Consider the following 26,014-nt stretch of genomic DNA (forward strand, 5'->3'; position numbering starts at 1 on the left):
TTTATGGGGTGTACCTGATAAAGCCCGCCACTTTATTAGGTATATTGTGCAGGATAACAATCTGGTTTACAATTCATACCCTTGTGGTGATAAAACAGGTTGCAACTCATGAAAAAGCTGCATTAGTTTTCACCGACAGCTGTTTTAAATATCTTCAGTGCTTGATGAATTTTTTCAGTGTCTTTTTTAAATAGAGAAGTAAATTCCAAGGTCTAAGCATATTGAGCAAGGATTTGGAGCTCAGAATAATTTGAGTGTGTGTATTTCTACTTTCAAGCTTCTGGTTAGAAATTGATTTGATGTCTCTTAATGGCTTCATGATGTGAGAATCACACTTTTATTTCAAGTTTCTGTTCTGAATGTACACCTTGAGAACTTCTCACTCAATTCAGAGTGCCTGCAGTTCTCCATTTCATAACATGTTATGTAAAATTCTGTCCCCTGCAAATTACTATATTTGAATTTCAAATGTTTGTAATGAAATGCATACTGCTTCTCTCTTGTTGCATTTATAGAGAAGGAAATATTCATTAAACAAAGAATGCAAGGACAATCCAGACTGGCTGGAATCACTGCTGCCAGGACAGTAATGTTTATAGGGTCACCCAAAGTTTATCAGTGTTAGAATCAAAGCGTTCTTGCCAACTCGTTCACCCAGCCAACTATTTCTGAACGGTTGACAGTTTGAAACAGATCTGCTAACATCCTCCCTAGCTTATCCCAGGGCAGCATACTCACTCAAGATTACTACTGCCTTTGGCTTTTCAAAGACCTCCTACTTAAGATATCTATAATAAAAATTCATTTGAGGCACATTGTTGTACAGATTTTTTTTCATGGCAATGTCTTCATTCACTTTTCTGTTGAGCAATAATGTGATGTGACTGGCTACATAATGTTTTAAAAACTCATGGTATTCTGGTTATACAGTTGGCATTATCTTCTGGGCACCCAGAACCTGATGCTTACTGCGGAACCTCTATGCATCCATCTGTTATTGATCACGTACTTAATTGTGGATCATTTCCTGCTTCCCAAGCACAGCTGGTTCATTTGAAAGTATTCTTCAACTTTTTTTCTGTTGTTTTTTGAATGTGGAGACAATCTGCAAGGACGACTTAGTTAACCTCTTCAGCTATGGCTGATGTCCTTGTATCCTTTGGCTAATATCTGATGCAGAGCATGGTTATGAAACTTGTACAACTGCAGATACTTCTCTGGCGTGCACAGCAAGCTATTGAGACCTTGAAGCAACAAATCAATGGTGAACTGGTGCTGTGCAATAAAGAACCACCAGAATCTATCTATATTGCACAACTGCAGTGTAGAGACTAACCATGGAAAACGAAAATGTTATCCATTTTGAAGGTCAGTGTGTGGCTGCAAATTTTGGAGAGGATTTTACTAGCAAACTTGTAGGAGATTCACATACAATACATAGAGCAATATGCTTGAGTCATGCTTTCACAAGCTGTTTTGCAGTCTTATTCTGAGAATTTCTTGAAAATTGATCTTGCAGCTTGTAATTTTATTGCAACAATGATTTGCATTTGTCTATGTTCTAAATGTGGGTTCTTAGGAAGAGAATTTCATTGCTTATATAATTCCAGGGAGAGCAAGGCGATGGGGAGCTGATACGAGACTGGGAGCAAATACAGAAAACAAGTTTTAAGGCGAAGGCATTTTGAGAGTTGGATGCTGGCAGTAGTGTTGGAGCAAGTTCATGGTGAATGGAATAAAGGTGGGCGGGCAGCAGAGCATTGACTAGGCATGACCAGAGTAATACCAGTGTGGATGTGATTTCATCCACAGTTCAGCTGTGTTTCTCCCCTCTACCCTCCCCAGAAAACACATGGGGGAAAAATATTTGTGTTTCCTTTAAAGCATAATCTTCCTCTTTTTTTTTAACAACAAAAAATGATTTGGTTTCCTGAGAATGTTTTCTTCAGTAATCAGTGGATACCTCACATTGTACTGGAATGACTTCTCTCTTTCCAGCTGTGAACAGCAACAAAGAAGCAATCAGTCAGCTTTTGAAAGAAAGCCGTTAAGGCTCTTCATGAGACTGAAGGTGTAGAGATACTTGAAAATTAGGCATTATTTAGTGAGATGGTGTTTTCAAGTGGGAAAGTGACAAAATCTTTATTTGGCTTTAAATTAATTTGACTGGCTTATAATGAGTCTGATTAGACCTATTTTGGATGCTCATGTGATTGAAATAAACCAGCTTGATAGGAATAGGAAAGTTATACATATTTTGATTATAGCAGTTTTTGATTATAGCAATATTTTGATTAATTCCAGCAGTTAATATCATTCATGATTGAAAGGTCTCCACCACCCTAAATATCTCCGTGATGAAGAAACCATTAATGGATTTTTGCTACAAAACACTAATGCTCTTTAATTTTGTTTTTTAAATAGGTTTAAAAAACGAGTACTGATTGAAGAACTTGAAGGGATTTTGGAAGAAATACAAAGTAAATCCAGTCGGGTAAATTTTATCAACAGCCGATAATGAATCCTGAGATGTGAGACCGGACTGTTTTCTGGTATTCTCTTAAAACATTTGAGAAAGCCACAATGGACCACACAAGCTTATTTTTACTGTACTTTCACTCATTCTGTGGTTAAATTTGCCTTCACTTTTCTTTGCGCCAATAGATCTATCTGGACATTGGCAAAAGTAGTGTTAGGAGTGCCATCATTTGGTGATAAAGATGATTGTATGACACATTCAGGACACTGGGCACAAGGCACGTTACTATCTAAACAGATGACTTATGTTATTTTACCTTCAGAAAGACACCATTCTGTAACATATGCTTTCTGTGATTAATTATTGTTTTTGTGTTGAAGGAACTTGCCTCAAAAATGGGATAAATCATTTGGCAAAAGTGAACCCAATTGGATTTTCATGTTGCATGGAATTAAAAGGAGGAAAAGTCTTTTGTGTCCAATGAATTCCAAGATGTGTTTTTGTCTTGTCTGCATTTTGTCACAGTTTCCTTTTGGCCTGCCCTGGTTTACTCAGGTCAGTCCTTCTGATAAATCTTTGGGAACTGGCCCTTATCAAGAAAGTTGTATAAATAATAAGGACATTTGTCTTTTTTTAAACAAAACTGATTTGCCTAAGACAAATTATTTTTGAATGGAACATTCTATCGTAAAAGGCCATATTTTGGAGATTATTTAAATGCCTTTGTTACTATTTCCTGCATTAAAAATATCTATTTTATATTGGATTGTTTTCCTGTGCGTGTGTAACCAGCCTTGTGTACTCTGGGTGTCTTTTTCCTGAACAATTGGCCCCACTGTCTACTTGGGAGGATGCCATTTTTGTAGATATTAATTATCTGAACTGCTGTGTAGTGATGCATTGGCAGTGTACTCAACTGATTAATACATGTCTTGGACTGGATTTTCACTTTTGTAGAAGGTAAGTCCAAATATTTTGAGTGGACTCAAGAAAGGAAGTGATGTACCACTTGAATGTACCCCTTTTGGGAATTCTCAGGCAGTTTTACTCCTTGTGTAAATAGTACTTTGACTGAACAAACCTTACTTTAGGAAAAAAGTGTTAAATAATTCTGAATTTCTGTTGCATAGATGAGTTAACTACTACTTCTAGAATTAAATTATGCAATCTTATTTGTCAAGTGGTATGTATAGTTAGTAATTCCCCAGCTAGATGCTATTTAAATTAACAAAGTAAATAGAACAATAACATACAAATTCCTGGAAGGTACAAAGGGCTTATTGCTTAATTAATAATTCAAAATTCCATAAAGATTTTAATTTCTGTAGCACCTTTCAGGATATTGCAAAATTCTTTAAAACCAGTTGTCTGTTTGATATTCAAATGTTGAAATGTAGGGAACATTGAACCAACTTGTACATGAGGTTGCCACCAACAGCAGTGTACTAAAGGTGAGATGCTTTAGTGATACAGGTGAAGGTAGCTGTTGGTCAGGATGCTGGGGATAACTCAGCTATTCTGCAAAATAGTACCATAGAATCTTTTGTGTGCACCTGAATGAGCAGAGTGGGCCTCAGTTTAATGGTTCATCCAAAACAGCCAATAACCTTTGAAATGTCTTTATTCATGAGGATCCATTACTTGACCCATGAAAACTATTGTCCTGTGGAATTAAATAGCCTGTATTAAAATGACATTTTTACATTGTTTCCAAGTTCTGCGAGGTAAAATTTGCCCAAATGCCTGAACAATTAGAATGCTACATAATGTGCTACTATTTATGTACTATTTTTGAGCAAATTAATTATAAATCAACATCTTAATTATCTTAAATGTACTATGTATTTAGCAAAAGCATGAAGGATTAAGCTTCAAATACAATGCCTATCGCTGGTTGGACCACTGAGTGTGGTTTCAAATCCTAGCTCTAAACTTAGGAAAAGACATTGAAGGATGCAGGGATGATTTGCAAGAAATGAAGCCCAAAAGAGGATATTCAGTTATGTGGAAACATGACAAACACTGGGATTCTTTTGTGAACATAAAATATTAAGGGAAGAGGTGTATAAATGTATGGTAATTTGAACAACTGCATATGAAGAGCATTATTTGAAAAGCAACATGTGTCAATATCATTTTACCTATGTTGCGATGGCACAGCAAAAAGTAAAATGGCATGTCAGCCTTAAATACAAGTGCCCAGGATCTTGTCAGTAGAATCATGGCTAAAATAAAGCAGAACAGAGTTAACAGGCCAAACTAAAAATAAAATTACTCTTTGGTGAAGGGTATTTCATAGCTAGTTTTCTTCATTCCATGGTAAGTTTGGTATCTTGTCCCTTCATAAATCCAACTACAATCTTGAATTCTCCATACGTCCCAGTGATTTAATCAAAATTCCAAATTTGTCCCAGATACACGATAAAAGTTCATGTGACACTTTAAGAAATTCATTATATTAACTTAAGGTATTTGTATTAACTATATGTCCTTGTCTTTGTGTACCACCATTCCTGGCAGTTATGTCATTTTGTGTTTCTTGAAGATACTTTTTAAATTCTTGTTTTTAGAGCTGCTTTACTTGGAGAGAAGTAGGATAACTTTATTACCTCCACCCCTGTTGGCAAGGGATAACAAACACTATTTCCCCTTTTATCTATATTCCACAACTACATACTATTTGCATTCAGCAAGGTCCTGCAAACAGCATTAGTGATAACTAACTGTTTAGAATTAGAATATCTTGTGCGGTAGTTCCATGGGATCTTTCACATGCACCTGATAGTGCAGAATGCTTAATGACTTGTGTAAATAATGCTACTTCTGCAGACTTAACACCAGACTGTCGATCTGAGCTTTGTGCTTTGATCTGTGATGTGGATTTACACCCACAACCTTCTGACCCCAGCAAGAAAAATGCCCCAAGTTTATTGTCATTTCCACCAAACTGCTGGTACAGTACACAGTAAAGACGAAACAACGTTCCTCCAGGACCTTGGTGCTACATGAAACAACACAAAACTACACTAGACTATGAAACAGCATAAGGCTACACTAGAGTACGTAAAACAACATAAAAACTGCACTAGACTACAGACCTGCACAGGACTACGTAAAGTGCACAAAACAGTGCAGGGCAGTACAGAAATTAATAAACAAGACAACAGACAGAGGACAAATTACAAAATAATAACGATGTAGATGTCAGTGCAGGCTCTGGGTATTGAGGAGTCTGATGGCTTGGGGGAAGAAACTGTTGCATAGTCTGGTCGTGAGAGCCCGAATGCTTCGGTACCTTTTGCCAGATAGCAGGAGAGAGGAGAGTTTGTGTGAGGGGTGCGTGGGGTCCTTCACAATGCTGTTAGCTTTGCGGGTGCAGCGTGTGGTGTAAATGTAATAGTAGGAAGAGAGACCCTGATCTTTTCAGCTGATCTCACTATCCGCTGCAGGGTCTTGCGATCTGAGATGATGCAATTCCCGAACCAGGCAGTGATGCAGCTGCTCAGGATGCTCTCAATACATCCTCTGTAGAATGGGGTGAGGATGAGTGGGAGGTGGACTTTCCTCAGCCTTTGCAGAAAGTAGAGACGCTGCTGGGTTTTCTTTGCTATGGAGCTGGTGTTGAGGGACCATAGAACCATAGAACATTACAGCACAAACAGGCCTTTAGGCCCTTCTTGGCTCTGCCGAACCATTTTTCTGCCTAGTCCCATTGACCTGCACCTAGACCATATCCCTCCATACCTCTCTCATCCATGTAGCTGTCCAAGTTTTTCTTAAATATTAAAAGTGAGCCTGCATTCACCACTTCAACAGGCAGCTCATTCCACACTCCCACTACTGTGTGAAGAAGCCCCCCCCCCCATGTTCCCTTTAAACGTTTCCCCCTTCACCCTTAACCCATGTCCTCTGGTTTTTTTCTCCCCTAGCCTCAGAGGAAAGAGCCTGCTTGCATTCACTCTATCTATACGCATCATAATTTTATACACCTCTATCAAATCTCCTCTCATTTTTCTACACTCCAGGGAATAAAGTCCTAACCTATTCAACCTTTCTCTGTAACTCAGTTTCTCAAGTCCCGGCAACATCCTTGTAAACCTTCTCTGTACTCTTTCAACCTTATTAATATCCTTCCTGTAATTGGTGACCAAAACTGCACACAATACTCCAAATTTGGCCTCACCAATGTCTTGTACAACCTCACCATAACATTCCAACTCTTATACTCAATACTTTGATTTATAAAGGCCAATGTGCCAAAAGCTCTCTTTATGACCCTATCTACCTAAGACGCCACTTTTAGGGAATTATGTATCAGTATTCCCAGATCCCTCTGTTCTACTGCACTGATCCCTGTGGCACACCACTAGTCGTAGGCCTCCACTCAGAGAAGCAATCCTCCACTACCACTCTCTGGGTTCTCCCACTGAGCCAATGTCTAATCCAATTTACTACCTCACCATGTATACCTAGCGACTGAATCTTCCTAACTAACCTCCCATGTGGGACCTTGTCAAAATACGTAAGTCCCTGTCTATCCAAATACTTGTAGATCCTATCTCTTAGTACTCCTTCCAATAATTTACCTACTACTGACATCAAACTTACCGGCCTATAATTTCCCGGATTACTTTTAGAGCCTTTTTTTAAACAACGGAACAACATGAGCTATCCTCCAATCCTCTGGCACCTCACCCATAGATACCGACATTTTAAATATATCTGCCATGGCCCCTGCAATTTCAATACTAGTCTCCTTCAAGGTCCGAAGGAATACTCTGTCAGGTCCTGGGGATTTATCTACTCTGATTTGTCTCAAGACAGCAAGCACCTCCTCCTCTTTAGTCTGTATAGGTTCCATGACCTCACTACTTGTATGTCTTATTTCCATAGACTCCTTGCCAGTTTCCTTAGTAAATACAAATGCAAAAAACCCATTTAAGATTTGCCCCATTTCTTTTGGTTCCATACATAGCCGACCACTCTGATCTTCAAGATGACCAATTTTATCCCTTGCTATCCTTTTGCTCTTAATATACCTGTAGAAGCTCTTAGGATTATCTTTCACTTTGACTGCCAAAGCAACCTCATGTCTTCTCTTAGCCCTCCTGATTTAAGTATTTTCTTGCACTTTTTATACCCCTCAAACACCTTATTTGTCATGCATCTCCTTTCTTTATCAGAGTTCCAATATCCCTCGAAAACCAAGGTTCCTTATTCTTGTTCACTTTGCCTTTAACCCTGGCAGGAACATACAAACTCTGCACTCTGAAAATTCTCCTTTGAAGGCTTCCCACTTACCTATCACATCCTTGCCAGAGAACAACCTGTACCAATCAATGCTTTTGAGATCTTTTCTCATTTCTTCAAATTTGGCCTTTCTCCAGTTTAGTACCTCAACCCAAGGACCAGATCTATCTTTATCCATGACCAAGTTGAAACTAATGGTGTTATGATCACTGGAACCAAAGTGTTCCCCTACACACACTTCCGTCACTTGTCCTAACTTTTTTCCTAATGGGTGATCTAATATTGCATCCTCTCTAGTTGGTACCTCTATATATTGATTTAGAAAACTTTCCTGAACACATTTTACAAACTCTAACCTGTCTAGACATTTAACAGTATGGGAGTCACAATATGTGGAAAAATAAAATCCCCTACTATCACAACTTTGTTTCCTGCAGTTGTCTGCCATCACCCTACAGGTTTGCTCTTCCAATTCTCGCTGACTATTGGGTGGTCTATAATACAACCCCATTAATGTGGTCATACCTTTCCTGTTTCTCAGCTCCACCCATATGGCCTCGGTAAACAAGCCCTCTAATCTGTCCTGCCTGAGCACTGCTGTAACATTTTACAATGCCGCCCCCACCCTTCATTCCTCTGCCTCTATCAGGTCTGAAACATCGGAACCCTGGAACATTAAGCTGCCAGTCCTGCCCCTCCTGTAGCCAAGTTTCACTAATGGCTATAATGTCATAATTCCATGTATCAATCCACGCCCTCAGCTCGTCAGCCTTCCCTACAATACTCCTCACATTGAAATAGACACACCTCAGAAGATTATTCCCACCGCACACAACCCTTCTATTTCTGACTTTGAACTTTTAACATTATTTTCACCCCCGTTCCACTATCTGCTCTGGCACTCTGGTTCATAACCCCCTGCAAATCTAGTTCAAACCCTCCCCAATAGCACTAGCAAACCTCCCTGCAAGGATATTGGTCCCCTTGTAGTTCAGATGTAACCCATCTCTCTTGTACATGTTCCACCAGGCCCAGAAGAGGCCCCAATGATCCAAAAATCTGAAACCCTGCCCCCTACACCAGTTCCTCAGTCACGTGTTTATCCTCCAGAGCATCCTACACTTGCCCTCACTGGCACGTGGCACAGGTAGCAATCCTGAGATTACTACCCTCGGTCCTGATTTTTAACTTCCTACCATGCTCACTATACTCATTTTTCAGGACCTCCTCACTCTTTCTTCCTACGTCATTGGTACCAATGTGTATGTACCATGACATCTGGTTGCTCACCCTCCCACTTTAAGAATGCTGTGCACGCAATCAGAGACATCCCTGACCCTGAATCCCTGAGATTCCCCAAGAAATTTGGTGCTCTTAATGATCTCAACAGAGGAGTCGTCAATGTTCAGTGGAGAGTGGTCGCTCCGTACTCTCCTGAAGTCAACAACCATCTCTTGTTCACATTCAGAGACAGGTTGTTGGCTCTGCACCAGTCCGTTAGCCGCTGCACTTCCTCTCTGTATGCTGACTCGTTCTTGCTGATGAGACCCACCACGGACGTGTCTTCGGCGAACTTGATTATGTGGTTCGAGCTGTGTATTGCTGCCCAGTCGTGGGTCAGCAGAGTGAACAGCAGTGGACTGAGCACACAGCCCAGGGTGGCCCCTGTGCTCAGTGTGATGGTGTTGGAGATGCTGCCTCCGATCCAGACTGATTGAGGTCTCCCGGTCAGGAAGTCTCGGATCCAGTTGCAGAAGGTGGTGTTCAGGCCTAGCAGTTTCAGCTTTCCAATCAGGTGCTGAGGAATGGTTGTGTTGAATGCTGAACTGAAGTCTATTAACAGCATTCGAAAGTACGTGTCTTTTTTTGTCCAGGTGGAGGGCCCTCAGGATTAACCACAGGTTTAATGTAGATTTAACATGGTAATTACAGAAAACACACAAACCTTTGTTACTCTGCACATGCCTATAACTCTAATTCAAGGGAACCCACTTTGTACACCCTAGAGGAACAACTGTATGGCTGCATAAAGTTACTCTGGATGAGTACATTCATAACAGTAAATGCCTGTCAGCTTCATTCATAACAGTTTCAGTGCTATCTTCTATTACTTCTATTTTTCATGAAGAGGTTCAGAAACAATTGACTTTATGCTCTAAAATTATGCACCATCACCGGTTACTACTCAACATTCAAAATCACTTGCATTTCAAAATGGAGCTTGATTATTAAATTAGTTTCTAACGAAATAAGCTATCAACCATTTTATCGAAGATAACAAACAAGCTGTCTCTGCATTTAATATGGTTTGAATAGGAAGACCCAAATGCTTTAAATGAAGGTTAGACAGGAATATTAGAAATCTATTACAGTGTCTCATATAAATACTTCCTGTCTTTTTAGGATTAGTCTGCTTACCAGAATTCCCCTTGTAGTCATCTTTGCTGGGACTGAAAAGATTGGTGATTGCCAAAGTTATTTACACTGTCTTGAGATTAAACTTGCTTGGCATTTCTTGAAACCCAAGTATCAGGTGACTAGACAGGAAGCAGTTTGGTGGTTCATGCAACCACAGCAGTGAAAGGTCATCTTAATTTGTCAGCTGACCCCCATTCTTCATTTTATTTAGAGATACAGCCTAGTACCAGGCCCTTCTGGACCAAGAAGTCAATGCCACCTAATTAGACTTGTGATCAATTAACCTACTAACCCGTACACCTTTGGACTGTGGGAGGAAACCAGAGCACCCATGTGGTCACGGACAATGTACAAATTCCTTACAGCAGTGGAATTGAAGCCAGGTTGCTGGCGCTGTAATAGTGTTGTTCTAGTCATGATGCTCCCATGCTGCCCATTCAGCTGCAGAAAATCAAACTAACGATATTGGTTAGGGAGGGGTAGGTGGGGTGTGAAGTGGAGGCAGGTCTGCTTTGTCTCTTGGTGGTCTTGTCAATCTGATGCTATCTGTAAAGGATAAAAAGGTGACCAATTTCTAAGTACACTTTTAAGTGCAGCACACTGGATTGGGGACAAGGAAACTGGAAAGCTACTGGAGTTATCAATTAATGTTAGAAGACTATTAACATTGTTGTGTTTACCCTAAAATTTAAGAACTGCAAAAAACGTGATATTTTGTTTATTGTCAAGGTGCAGTAATTTGGTCTTGTGGAAATGATCCATTAACTGCATTAAGTCATGCAAGTAGTATTGTCTGACAGTTGGTAACTTCTAGAGCTTGGGAATTAATTAAACAAGATGAGTAAGTGAACTGAAATGACAAAAAGCTTGGATATATATAATTAGAGAAAAATCTGCTTGAGTTACATTTGCTCATGTGGGTCTTAGAGATGCAATTTAGGTATCATTAGATGGAAGCTCATCAGAAGTTTGCTTCATCTGTGGTGTTTGAATGATGGCTCCACAATTTAATATTAATATGCTATGACTGAAATTCTTCATTTTCACCAAATCAGCATATGTGGAGAAATAATTTGAATTGTGATGTCATTCAAGGGTCCTCTACAATTTTTTACTGAAACATTATGGAGGGTGTTATTAATGTAATTTGTCTTTGTATATACAGTATTGTATGTATGTTTATTTCTGCAAGCCCCAAACTTACCTGGGTATGAAAACTTCCATTTTCATTCTTCTTGTACTTTTAGACCATGCTGATATTGTTGGAACAGTGACGTGTGACTCGACGCAGGAGATACTTTTTCCCCCTTTCACTGGGAATGATTACAAACATGCTCATTGTGTGTTTCAGCTGCTGAGTTCAACCACTAAAACTCCCATTTTGATCTGACTTGAAATTTCAGGGGAGAGAAGAGATAAGTGTCAAATTAGCCTTGATTTTAAGAATAAACCCTTTATTTTTATGTACAGTTGCAAGAAAAAGTGAACCCTTTGCAATTACCTGACTTTCTGCATTAATTACTCATAAAATGTGATCTGATCTTCATCAAAGCCACAATAATAGATAAACACAATCTGCCTAAACTTATAACACACAAACAATTGTACTTTTCATGTCTTTATTGAACACATTGTTTAATCATTCACCATCCAGGCTGCAAGATGTATGTGAACCCTTTTCGTAATAACTGGCAGAACCTCCTTTAGTAGCAATAACTTTCACCAAACATTTCCTGTAGCTGCTGATCAGAATTGCACAATGCGAAGGAGAGAGTTTAGACCATTCCTCCATACAAACTGTTTCAGTTCATCAGTATTTCTGAAATACCTCACAAAAACAGCCCTCTTCAGGTCATGACACAGCATCTCAATTGGGTTAAGGACTTGGCCATTCCAAACCATGAATTTTCTTATTTTTAAACCATTCTGTTGACTTACTCTTGTGATTTGGATCATTGTCTTGTTGCATCCTCTAACTTCTATTAAGCTTCAGGTAATGGACAGCTACCCTGACATTCTCTCGTAAAATGTCTTCATACAATTTTGAATTCATTTTTCCCTCACTGATTGCAAGTTGCTGAGCCCTGAGGCAGCAAAGCTGCCCCAAACCATGATGTTCCTTCCACCAATGCTTCACAGTTGGGTTGAAGTTTTGACATTGGTGTGCAGTGCCTTTTCCTCCAAAAGTGGCAGTGTGCATTTCTACCAAAATGTTCAACTTTTGTCTCATCTGTCCACAGAACATTGACCCTGAAGTGTCTTTGCAAACTTAAGATGTGCAGCAATGTTGTTTTTGGGGAACAGGCAACAATTTGAAACACTGAGTGAATCAACAACAGAATGGTTTAAAAAGAAGAAAATTTGTGTTTTAGAATGGCTGAGTCCAATTAACCCAATTGAGATGCTGTAGCATGATTTGAAGCAGTTTTTGGAATTGTTGTCTCGATGCATCATCCAACTTTGATTAACCTTCAGGTAATGGACCACTACTCCAACATTCTCCTGTGAAATGTTTTAATACAGCTTAGAAATCATTACTCCCTCAGATTAGGCAGTTTTGCAAGAAATATTGACGAACTGAAACAGTTTTGTATGGAAGAATATCTAAAATTCCTTGTCATTGTGCAAGTCTGATTAGCTGCTGCAGGAAATGTTTGGTGGAGGCTATTGTTACTTAAGGAGGTTCTACCAGTTATTACTGGTACAAAAATAAGGTGAAAAAATAACGGTTGTTATAATGGGTGACTTTAACTTCCCTAATATTGATTGGCACTTGATTAGTTCCAAGGGTTTAGATGGGGCAGAATTTGTTAAGTGTGTCCAGGATGGATTCCTGTCACAGTATGTTGACAGGCCAACTAGGGGGAATGCCATACTAGATCTAGTATTAGGTAATGAACCGGGTCAGGTCACAGATCTGTCAGTGGTTAAGCATCTGGGGGACAGTGATCACCGCTCCCTGACCTCTAGCATTATTATGGAAAAGGATAGAATCAGAGAGGACATGAAAATTTTTAATTGGAGAAGGGCAAATTATGAGGCTATAAGGCTAGAACTTGCGGGTGTGAATTGGGATGATGTTTTTACAGGGAAATGTACTATGGACATGTGGTCGATGTTTAGGGATATCTTGCAGGATGTTAGGGATAATTTTGTCCCGGTGAGGAAGATAAAGAATGGTAGGGTGAAGGAACCATGGGTGACAAGTGAAGTGGAAAATCTAGTCAGGTGGAAGAAGGCAGCATACATGAGGTTTAGGAAGCAAGGATCAGATGGGTCTATTGAGGAATATAGGGTAGCAAGAAAGGAGCTTAAGAAGGGGCTGAGAAGAGCAAGAAGGGGTCATGAGAAGGCCTTGGCGAGTAGGGTAAAGGAAAAACCCCAAGGCATTCTTCAATTATGCGAAGAACAAAAGGATGACAGGAGTAAAGGTAGGACCGATTGGAGATAAAAGTGGGAAGATGTGCCTGGAGGCTGTGAAAGTGAGCGAGGTCCTCAGTAAATACTTCTCTTTGGTATTCACCAATGAGAGGGAACTTGATGACGGTGAGGACAATATGAGTGAGGTTGATGTTCTGGAGCATGTTGATATTAAGGGAGAGGAGGTGTTGGAGTTGTTAAAATACATTAGGACGGATAAGTTCCCGGGGCATGACGGAATATTCCCCAGGCTGCTCCACGAGGTGAGGGAAGAGATTGCTGAGCCTCTGGCTAGGATCTTTATGTCCTCATTGTCCACAGGAATGGTACTGGAGGATTAGAGGGAGGCGAATGTTGTCCCCTTGTTCAAAAAAGGTAGTAGGGATAGTCTGGGTAATTATAGACCAGTGAGCCTTATGTCTGTGGTGGGAAAGCTGTTGGAAAAGATTCTTAGAGATAGGATCTATGGGCATTTAGAGAATCATGGTCTGATCAGGGACAGTCAGCATGGCTTTGTGAAGGGCAGATCGTGCCTAACAAGCCTGATAGAGTTCTTTGAGGTGACGACCAGGCATATAGATGAGGGTAGTGCAGTGGATGTGATCTACATGGATTTTAGTAAGGCATTTGACAAGGTTCCACATGGTAGGCTTATTCAGAAAGAAGGCATGGGATCCAGGGAAGTTTGGCCAGGTGGATTCAGAATTGGCTTGCCTGCAGAAGGCAGAGGGTTGTGGTGGAGGGAGTACATTCAGATTGGAGGGTTGTGACTAGTGGTGTCCCACAAGGATCTGTTCTGGGACCTCTACTTTTTGTGATTTTTGTTAACGACCTGGATGTGGGGGTAGAAGGGTGGGTTGGCAAGTTTGCAGATGACACAAAGGTTGGTGGTGTTGTAGATAGTGTAGAGGATTGTCAAAGATTGCAGAGAGACGTTGATAGGATGCAGAAGTGGGCTGAGCAGTGGCAGATGGAGTTCAACCCGGAGAAGTGTGAGCTGGTACACTTTGGAAGGACAAACTCCAAGGCAGAGTACAATGTAAATAGCAGGATACTTGGTAGTGTGGAGGAGCAGAGGAATCTGGGGGTACATGTCCATGGATCCCTGAAAGTTGCCTCACAGTTAGATAGGGTAGTTAAGAAAGCTTATGGGGTGTTAGCTTTCATAAGTCGAGGGATAGAGTTTAAGAGATGCGATGTAATGATGCAGCTCTATAAAACTCTAGTTAGGCCACACTTGGAGTACTGTGTCCAGTTCTAGTCGCCTCACTATAGGAAGGATGTGGAAGCATTGGAAAGGGTACAGAGGAGATTTGCCAGGATGCTGCCTGGTTTAGAGAGTATGGATTATGATCAGAGATTAAGGGATCTAGGGCTTTACTCTTTGGAGAGAAGGAGGATGAGAGGAGACATGATAGAGGTGTACAAGATATTAAGAGGAATAGACAGCCAGCGCCTCTTCCCCAGGGCACCACTGCTCAGTACAAGAGGACATGGCTTTAAGTTAAGGGGAGGGAAGTTCAAGGGGAATATTAGAGGAAGGTTTTTCACTCAGTGGTTGGTGCGTGGAATGCACTGCCTGAGTCAGTGGTGGAGGCAGACACACTAGTGAAGTTTAAGAGACTACTAGACAAGTATATGGAAGAATTTAAGGTGGGGGGGGGGGTTATATGTGAGGCAGGGTTTGAGGGTCAGCACAACATTGTGGGCTGAAGGGTCTGTAATGTGCTGTACTATTCCATGTTCTATTACATAAAAGAGTTCACATAATTTTTCCAGCCTGGATTGTGAATGATTAAACAATATGTTCATTAAAGACATGAAAAGTAGAATTGTGTGTTATTCGTTTAGGCAGATTGTGTTGGTCTATTATTGTGACTTCGATGAAGATCAGTCCACATTTTATGAGTAGTTAATGCAGAAAACCAGGTAATTGCAAAGTTCACAAACTACTTGCAACTGTATGTCCTTGTATGCCGTAGGGATATCCTGATCAGAGGACCTCACTATTTCACTGAGCTTGAAGAATAATTGATCTTCCCAGCTCTTAAAGAGTACTTTCTTAAATTGTAATTTCCCATAAAGGTATGTTTTCTTATCACAAAAGACTCAATAACCTGAATGCCCCTCTTTGGTCAACTCTGTGCAGTCATCAATTCTATTCTCCACATTTTTCTGTAACCTTTTCTGCCTCACATTCCCATTTAATTCCCATGCACACAGTAAATTACCATGGCATTCGTGTATTGTTTTATTTATTGATTGATTGGCATGTCTTTAGGATGTGGGGTAACCAAACAGTCATGGAAAGAATCTGGAGACTCATATTAACAGCACCATAGCTCTGACTTGAATCCAGGTCACATGCTCAGATGCATCAGCTCTTCTATCAGCACCACTTTAGAAACTGAAGAATGAGCATAATTTTCTCCTGTAATTAACAAATAAACTCTTCACATTGAATGTTGCTAATGTGGCTGGTCATAACCACTGCTAGAAAGAAACGGCTCAGACTGTTGTCGTGCTGGTTCATTTAAGAATGGCCTCTTTGTTGTTCCAGATATGACCAGAAAGGAGAAGTTTAGCAATCCAATCTTCCTTGCAGGGCAGTAATCCTTCAAGTACTTTTACAAGCACATTTATAGACACTTAATTGTGTTTGCTTTTATTTTCCAGCCAAGGTTTCCATTTTGAGTTTATTTTCTGGATTACCAGTCCAATTGAAGAACCAGTATGACACCTCTGATGTTTGGTGTGTCATTAAAGTGCCAGTGATGTATCTGCTTTGGTAAATGTGAAGTGCTGGATCTCTGAGAGTGAAAATGAATTCTGCCACTTGCTTTGAAAGTACATAGTGCTGATAATAGCCATCTGTGCCAGTGATGAATTTTCTATTGGCTGGGATATAAAATCTTTAATTTCACTGTCAAGATAAATGGTGTTACTAAATAACATGTTCAGTAGTTTGACTCCTAGGAATATTTCTTCATTGATTTTGTTCCTTATTAACATGTTTTTAGACACAATGTTTTGAATGTTTGCCAGTTCAAAGTATTTTTTAATCAAAGTACATACAGTATATGTTACCATATATAACCCTGAGATTCATTTTCTTGCTGGTATTCACAGTAATTACAAGAAACACTATAGATACCCAAAAGGACCTGCAAACAACCAGTGTGTGTACAACAAACCGCAAATACAAAAAGGAAGAAGATAATAAATAAACAATTTAATACTGAGGATGTGAGTTGAAGAGGCCTTGAAAGTGAGTCCATGTGTTATGGGAATAGTTCAGCAATGGGGCAAGAGAAATTGAGTGAAGTTATTACCTCTGGTTCAAGAGACTGATAGTTGAGTGGTAATAGGTGTTCCTAACCCTGGTGCTGGAGCAGCAGTAAGAAGAAAGTATGGCATGGATGGAGGGTGTGCTTGATTTTAGATGCTGTTTTCCTGCGACAGCTCATTGTATAGATATGCTCAATGGCAGGGTGGGCTTTACCTGCGATGGGCTGTGCTGTATCCACGACTGTAGGATTTTCCATTCAAGGGCATTACTGGTTCCATACCAGGCCATTCAGTACAATAAACAATTGTTATTTTACACAAATATTGTGTCTAATTCAATCTATTATTAACTGCTGTTGCTTGTGAATTTTCTTAAATCAACATTCTTTGAACCTCAATGTCACATCTTACATACTTTAAACAGTTGACAAATTTGTGATCGTTGATTACTTGGAGCAACCTTACCCATTGACATTAGTTGGCTGATGTGATTCTGTGTTTGTGAAAGATTCTTGCGGGCTGCAATCAGCATGAGAGGTCATTTTTTGGTGATGCAGCACGATTGAAAAAGGGCTCCGCTGCTTATTGGCTCTTTTTTGCCAGGCTGTTAACAGTGTGAGATTTAAAAAGAGCTCAGATGGTTTTCAGGCTGCAATCACTGCAGGGCCAATAAAAAGAACAGTAAGTGGAGTGGCCATTGTGTGAGTAGGGCAGTGTTAGAGTGGTCCGGCTTGGGCAATCACAGGTGAAGGTTCAAAGCAAGTTTTTTCTGTTAGTACACAGCTAGTGCACTGAGAATGTGGTATGTTCTTTGTGTGAGACCAGTCCTGATAACTACATCTGCGTGAAGTGCATCAAGCTGCACCTCCTTAGACATCACATTAAGGAACTGGAGCTACACCTTGATGACCTTTGGCTTATATGGGAAAATGAGGTGGTGATATATAGAAGTTACAGGAAGGTGGTCACCCCAAAGTTGCAGGAGGCAGGCACTGGGTGGCTCTCAGGCAAGGGAAAAGGAGTGGGTAATCACTGAAGAGTACCCCTGTGGTCATTCCCTCAATAATAACTATACTGCTTTGAATAGTGATGGGCAAAGGTTCTGGAGGAAGTGGCAGTGACTGGGTCTTTGGCATTGTGGTTCAGAAGGAGAGGGGAGTGCAGTAGTAATGGGGGCTTCCATAATCTGAGCAGCAGAAAGCAGATTCTGTGGATGTGAAAGATACCTGGATGGTACATTTCCTTCCAGGTGCCACAGTCAAGGATGTGTTGGATTGCATTCTAAAAGTGATTGATGAACAGCCAGAAGCTGTGGTGCATATTGGTATCAACAACGTAGGTAGGAAAAGGGAGGAGGTCTTGAAGAGAGAATGTTGGGAGTTCAGCAGGAAACTGAAAAGTAAGACCTGCAGGGTAACAATTTCTGATTTGGTGTCTCTGCCATGTGCATGTGAAGGTAAAATTAGGATGATACGGCAGATGAATGCATGGCTAAAGAAATGTTACAGGGGGCTGAGTTTTGGATTTCTGTATCATAGGATCTTTTCTGAGAAAGGTATGACCTGTATAAAAACCTGAACCTGAGGAGGACCAATATTATTGCAGGTAGGTTTGCTAGAGCTGTTGCAGAGGATCTAAAATAATTCAGCAGGAGGATGGGAACCAGAAGAATAGGGCTAATGATGGAGCAGTTGGTATATAAGTAGATACTGTGTGCAGTAAAACTGAGGAGAGGCAGATGATATGACAAAATTACAGTCAGTGGGATGAGTTGAAGTGTAATGTGGGGGCAAAATTGATGAGGGTGATGATAGAAGTTTCTATAATATAAAGCAGAAAAGGGTGGCTAAAGTGAACATAGGTTTCTTGGAGGACAAGGGAGAATTGATTATCAGTAATGAGGAAATGGCAGAGGCTTGAATGACTATTTTGTATCGGTCTAACATGCCATAGAGAGATGTTATGGATGTGATGAGATGTGAGGACCTCAATACAATAGCTATCACAAAAGAGGTGGTGCTGAGCCAACTTGTGGGCCTGTAGATGGGTAAATTTCCTAGTCCTGATGGAATGCATCCCAGCGTACTGAACGAAATGGCAGAAGTTATAGTAGAGACTTTGGTGATAATTTACCAAAGTTTTCTGGACTCTGCACAGGTCCCAGCAGATTGCAAGACTGCAAATGTCATGCCACTGTTCAAAACAGGATGTAGGCAAAAGACAAGTACAGTGGCATGCAAAAGTTTGGGCACCTCTTGGTCAAAATTTCTGTTACTGTGAATAGCTAAGCGAGTAAAAGCTGACCTGATTTCAAAAAGGCATAAAGTTAAAGATGACACATTTCTTTAATATTTTAAGCAAGATTACTTTTTTACTTCCAACTTTTACAGTTCCAAAATAACAAAAAAGGAAAAGGGCCCAAAGCAGAAGTTCGGGCGCCCTGCACGCTCAGTACTTAGTAACACCCCTTTTGGCAAGTATCACAGCTTGTAAACACTTTCTGTAGCCAGCTAAGAGTCAATTCTTGTTTGGGGGATTTTCGCTCATTCTTCCTTAAAAAAGGCTTCTAGTTCTGTGAGATTCTTGGGCTGTCTTGCATGCACTGCTCTTTTGAGGTCTATCCACAGATTTTCGATGATGTTTAGATCGGGGAACTGTGAGGGCTATGGCAAAACCTTCAACTTGCGCCTCTTGATTGTGGATTTTGAGGTGTGTTTAGGATCATTATCCTGTTGTCGAAGCCATCCTCTTCATCTTCAGCTTTTTTACAGATAGTGTGATGTTTGCTTCCAGACTTTGCTGGTATTTAATAGAATTCATTCTTCCCTCTACCAGTGAAATGTTTCCCGTGCCACTGGCTGCAACACACGCCCAAAGCATGATCGATCCACCCCTGTGCTTAACAGTTGGAGAGGTGTTCTTTTCATGAAGTTCTGCACCCTTTTTTTTTCTCCAAACATACCTTTGCTCATTGTGGCCAGAAAGTTCTATTTTAACTTCATCAGTCCACAGGACTTGTAGCCAAAATGCATCAGGCTTGTTTAGATGTTCCTTTGCAAACTTCTGACGCTGAATTTTGTGGTGAGGAAAGGTTTTCTTCTGATGTCTCTTCCATGAAGGTTATATTTGTGCAGGTGTCACTGCACAGTAGAACAGTGCACCACCACTCCAGAGACTGCTAAATCTTCCTGAAAGTCTTTTGCAGTCAGACGGGGGTGGGGGAGGGGGAGTTGATTTGCCTTTCTAGCCATCCTACGAGCAGTTCTCTCGGAAAGTTTTCTTGATCTTCCAGACCTCAACTTGACCTCCACCATTCCTGTTAACTGCCATTTCTTAATTACCTTATGAACTGAGGAAATAGCTACCTGAGATCGCTTTACTATCTTATAGCCTTCTGCTTTGTGGACATCATTTATTTTAATTTTCAGAGTGCTGGGCAGCTGCTTAGAGGAGCCCATGGCTGCTGGTTGTTGGGACAAGGTTTGAGGAATCATGGTATTTATAAAGCTTTGATATTTGCCTTTCCTAATGAGGACTGAACAAGCCACAGCCCTAACAAGGTAATTAAGGTCTGAGATCTTGGTAGAAGTTATCAGAGAGTTCAAATTTCTTGGGGTGCCCAAACTTTTGCATGGTGCTCCTTTCCTTTTTTTTCCACTCTAAAATTGTACAAAACACTAATCTTGCTTAAAATATTGAAAAGTATGTTTCATCTTTAACTTTGACTTTTGGAGATCAGTTCATCTTCTACTCACTTAACTACACACAGTAAAAGAAATTTTGACCAGGGGTGCCCAAACTTTTGCATGCCACTGTAACTATAGGCCAGTTAGTTTAACAGCTGTAGTTGGGAAAACACTTGAAGCCATCATTAAAGAGGAAATAGCAAGGTGCCTGGAAAGAAATTGATCCATCAAGCAGATGCAGCAAGGATTCAGCAAATGCAGGTCCTGTTTGACAAACTTACTGGCATTCTCTGAGGATATAACAAGGTCAGTGGATAGAGGGGAACAGATTGATGTTATTTATTTGGATTTGCAGAAGGAGTTCAATAAGGTACCACATAATAGACTAGTCCATAAGATAAGGATGCATAGAGTTGGGGGGTGATGTATTAGCATGGATAGAAGATTGGTTAACTAATAGAAAGCAGAGAGTTGGGATACATGGGTGTTACTCTGGTTGGCAATTAGTGGTAAGTGGTGTGCCTTAGGGGTCGGTGCTGGGCCCGTAACTTCATGATAGATATTAATGATATGGAAGAGGGGACCGAGTGTAGTGTACCTAAGTTTGCTGATGACACTAAATTGACTGGAAAAGTAAATTGTGCAGGATATATGGAGCATCTGCAGAGAGGTATAGATAGGTTAAGTGAGTGGGCAAGGGTCTGGCAGATGGAGTACAATGTTGTCCACTTTGGAAGGAAAAATGGAAGATCAGATTATTATTTAAATGGTAAAAGATTGCAGCATGCTGCTGTGCAGAAGGACTTGAGAGTGCCTGTGTATGAATCACAAACGGTTGGTTTGTAGGTGCAGCAGGCTATCAAAAAGGCCAATGGAGTGTTGGCTTTCATTGCTGGAGGGATTGAATTTGAGATCAGTGAGATTATGCTTTAACTGTGCAGGGTACTAGTGAGGCCGCACCTGGAGTACTGCATGTGGTTCTAGTCTCCTTACTTGAGGCAGGTTATACTGGCTTTGAAGGCAGTGCAGAGGAGGTTCAGCAGGTTGATTTCAGAGATGAGAGGGTTAGACTATGAGGAGAGATTGAGTCACCTGGGACTACTCACTGGAATTCAGAAGGATGAGAGGAGATCTTGTAGAAACATATAAAATTATAAAAGGGATAGAAAAGATAGAGGCAAGAAAGTTGCTTCCATTGGTAGGTGAGACTAGAACTAGGGGACATAGCTTCAAGATTCGGGGGAGTAGATTTAGGATGAAATTGAGGAGGAACTGCTTTTCCCAGAGAGTGGTGAATCTCTGAAGTTCTCTGCCCAGTGAAGGCTACCTCAGTAAATATATTTAAGACCAGGTTAGATAGATTTTTGCAAAGTAGGGGGATTAACGGTTATGGGAAAAAGGCATGTAGGTGGAGATGAGGCCATGGCCAGATCAGCCATGATCTTATTGAATGGTGGAGCAGTCGTGACAGCCAGATGGGCTTACCTGCTCCTATTCCTCATGTTATATGGGACTGAAGATGTTACATTTGAATGCACACATAAGGAATAAGGCCAGTGATCTTGAAGCACAGTTAGACATGGGGAGATATGATATGGGCACCTGAGTCATGGATGAAAGAAGATCATAGTTGGGAGTTTAACATCCAAGAATATACATTGTATTGAAAGGACTGGCAGGTAGGCAGAGGTGGCTCTGTTCGTTTTAACAAAAATGATATCAGGTCCTTAGAAGTGACACAGGATCAGAAGATGTAGAATCCTTGTGCATAGAGTAAAGAAAAAAAAAGTTGAGTTAGATACAGGCTTCCAACCAGCAGCCAGAATGTGGACTATAAATTGCAAAAGGAGATAGAAAAGGTATGTAAAAAAAAGCAATATTATAGTCATGTGGATTCAATATGCAGGCAGATTGGTGCTGCATCCCAAGAGGGAATTTGTAGAATGTTTGTGAAATGGCTTTTTAGAGCAGTGTGTGGTTAAGTTCACTAGGGGGACGACAGTACTGGATTGAGTGTTATGTAATGAAGCAGGTTTGATTAGCAAACTTAAGGTTTAAAAAAAACCCTTAGGCAGTGATAGAATTCACCCTGAAGCTAAACTCAGATGTATCAGTATTAAAGAGAATATGGAGGAATGAAAGAGGAGCTGACCAAAGTTGATTGGAAGGGGACATTTCAGGGATGTCACCAGAACAGCAATGGCTGATGTTTCTGGGGGTAATTCGAAAAGAACAGGAAAGATGCTTTCCAAAGAAGAGGAAGTATTCTAAAAGGGAGGATGAGGCAACCGTGCCTGACAAGGAAAGTCAAAGACAGCAGAGGTAGAGGAGTGGGAAGCTTCTATAAACCAACAGAAGGCAACTAACAAAAACCATAACATGAGGAAAAAATGAAATATGAAGGTAAGCAAACCAGTAACATAAGAGAGGATACGTAAAGTAATTTTCAGACATATAGAGTAAAAGAGACGAGATTGGGCATTGAATGTTGCAAAATGATGCTGAAGAGGTAGTGATGGTGGACAAAGAAATGGACAAACTTTTGCATCACTCTTCACTGTGTCCTGTCAAAGGGTTTAGACCTGAAATGTCGACTGTACACTTCCTAGATGCTGCCTAGCCTGCTGAGTTCCTCTGGCATTTTGCGTGTGTTTCTCAGATTTCCAGCAGCGGCAGATTTTCTCTTGTTTGTGATTGGTTCACCGGGGAAGACTCTGGCAGAATGCTGGAAATGCAAGAGTGTCATGGGCCGGAGGTGAGTGTCAATGCTATTACTAAGGAGATGGTGCTGGGGAAACGGAAAAATCTGAAGGTAGATAAATCACATGATCAGATGGAGTACACCCCAAGGTCTGAAAGAGGTGGCTGAAGAGATTGTGGAGGTATTAGTAATGATCTTTCAAGAATCAATAGATTTTGGAATGGTTCTGGAGGAATGGAGGATTTCAGCTGTCACTCCACATTTTATGAAGGTAGGGAAGTGGAAGAAAGGAAATTATAGGCCAGTTAGCTTAACTTTAATGGTTGGGAATACGTTGAAGTCCAATATTAAGGATTAAGTTTCAGGGTACTTGAAGGCACATGATAAACTAGGCCAAAGTCAGCAAGGTTTTCTAAAGGGGAAATGCTGCCTGACAAATTCGTTGGAATTTTTTTGAGGAAATAGCAGGCAGGATAGACAACGGAGAGTCCTTGGATGTTGTTTATTTTGATTTTCAGAAGGCCGGCAACAAGGTGCTACACATGAGGCTGCTTAAGTTAAAAGCTCGTGTTATTACACAAAAGATACTAAATTGGATAGTTAATTGGCTGACTGGCAGGAGGCAAAGAGTGGGAATAAAGGGTGTCTTTTCTGGTTGGGTGCCAGTAATTAGTGATGTGCCCTAGAGATTGGTGTTGGGATTGTTCACGCTATATGTTAATTATTTGGATGAATGAATTGATGGCTTTGTGTCCAAGTTAGTGGATGTTATGAATGTAGATGGAAAGCCAGCGGGAGTTGGAGAAGCACCATCTCTGCAGAAGGACTTAGAAAATGGGGGAAATTGGCAAAAACGTGGCAGATGGAATATAGTGTAGGGAAGTGCATGGTCATGCTCTTTGGTAGAATGAATAAAAGCAGAGACTAATCGCTAAATGGGGAGAAAATTTTGCGAAGGGACTTGGAAGTCCTTGTGTAGGATTCCGTAAAGTAGCGGTTCCCAACCTGGAGTCCATGGACATCTTGCTTAATGGTATTGGCCCATGGCATTAAAAATTGGGAAGCCCTATCATAAAGGTAACTTTCTGGTTGATGGTAAGGAAGGCAAATGCAATGTTAGCATTTATTTTCAGAGGACTAGAATACAAATGCAGGGATATAATTCCGAGGCTTTATAAAGTATTGGTCAAACAACACTTAAAGTACTGTGAACAGTTTTGGGACCCTTATCTAAAAAAAAATGTGCCGGCATTGGAGAGGGTGCAGAGGAGGTTCACGAGAATGATTCCAGGAATAAAAGGGTTAATGTGGGGTGGGGGGCGTTTGATGGCTCCGAGCCCATACTTGCTGGAGTTTAGAAGAATTGGGGAGGGGGTATTGAAATCTATCGAATATTGAAAAGCCCATGTAGAGTGGATATGGCGAGGATGTTTCCTATAGTTGGGGGGGGGGGGGGGGGGGTAGTCTAGGACCAGAGGGTACAACCTCGGAATCGACTCGGAATGTTTAGAACAGATGAGGAAAACTTTCTTTAACGAGAGAGTGGTGCGTTTGTGGAATTCATTACCACAGATGGTTGTGCAGGCCAGTTCATTAAGTATATTTAAGGAGAAGGTTTATAGCTTATTGATTAATCAGGACGCTAAAGGTTACCGGGAGAAGACGAGGAAATGGGGTTGAGAGGGATAATAAAAACGACCACGATGGAATAGCGGGGCAGACTCGATAAACCACAAAGCCTAATTCTGCTCCTGTGTCTTATGAACTTAAGGTTTTACAAATTTATTGTTGGGTTGTCTGAACCTCCTGTAGATTCAACTAATTACCTCTTAGTTTAATTAGTAAATACATACCAGACCTGAAACTCCCTTCCCACAACATTCACAAAAGCTAGCTATTCTTCTACGCAATGAAAGTGGGGGGAAAAAAACAATTTGAAATTGATTTCAGTTATAATGTTAAATTTAATGATACTGAAGCAACAACACTTATCTGAATTCCATTTTTAATTGCAGTGATAAGCAATTTAGGACGCCGTTAATCCGTGACTCGTTCGAGAGCGAGCGTCGTTAGGGCGGCAGAACTTTAAACTAGTTCCGTGCCGAATTCCAGCACTCGTGGTTTCACGAGGACTCCAACTGACCCGTTGTGCCTGTGCCGGCTTTTTCGGTTTACTGTCCATCTCCGACCCTTCGCTCTTACCCCGTAACTGCTGCAACTTTTCTCTTTAAATCTCTACCCAGTTCCCCTTGAACATTATCGGATCGGCCTGCGTGGCTCTTCTGCACCCATAATGGACTCCAAAACTGATCATCTCCGACTCTGATCATCAGAAATTTGAAACGTGTTTCTGCCTCTTCATGATCTCTTCGTTCCTATTCCTAAAATTGAGCAAATTAGGGAGCGGTTTCCTTATTCCAAAGACAAGAAGTAGGGCTGTTAGCAAGGGCGTTTAAAAAAAAAAGCATCTGAATTTCCAGTGGCAGATTACATTGTCGGACTCCAGTTATGCGTTATTTATTTTGTAATGAAGATGTTGGAAAGGCATATTGGCCAAGCAGTCGGTAGTGGACCAACTCTAAATCTGCTGAGCTAGTAGTCGTTTAACTCCACTATGAACTGAAGAAGGTAGTTACTATGCGACACCAAGGAATTGGATTGGTACGTGGGTGTAATTGGGTAAGGATAATTGTATCCTGTTTATAAAAAGCCATAATCTCGTGCTTCTTTACAAACTAAACGTGCAGTCATTGGTTTTTTTTTATTCAGGGG

At 40.8% G+C, this 26,014-nt stretch overlaps 1 protein-coding gene across 1 annotated transcript in view; it reads left to right on the plus strand.

Annotated features, from left to right (window-relative positions):
• The window catches only part of LOC140727922 (integrator complex subunit 6-like), a 128,615-nt gene extending 125,375 nt beyond the window's left edge, over positions 1-3,240 (plus strand). Inside the window, exon 18 of the mRNA XM_073045903.1 lies at positions 2,425-3,240. Coding sequence (XP_072902004.1) covers positions 2,425-2,518 — 94 coding nt within the window. The 3' untranslated portion in view covers positions 2,519-3,240. The remainder of the gene's footprint in view (positions 1-2,424) is intronic.
• Positions 3,241-26,014: the final 22,774 nt, after the last annotated feature.

Source organism: Hemitrygon akajei, chromosome 5, assembly GCF_048418815.1.
Source record: "Hemitrygon akajei chromosome 5, sHemAka1.3, whole genome shotgun sequence".
Taxonomy (NCBI): domain Eukaryota; kingdom Metazoa; phylum Chordata; class Chondrichthyes; order Myliobatiformes; family Dasyatidae; genus Hemitrygon; species Hemitrygon akajei.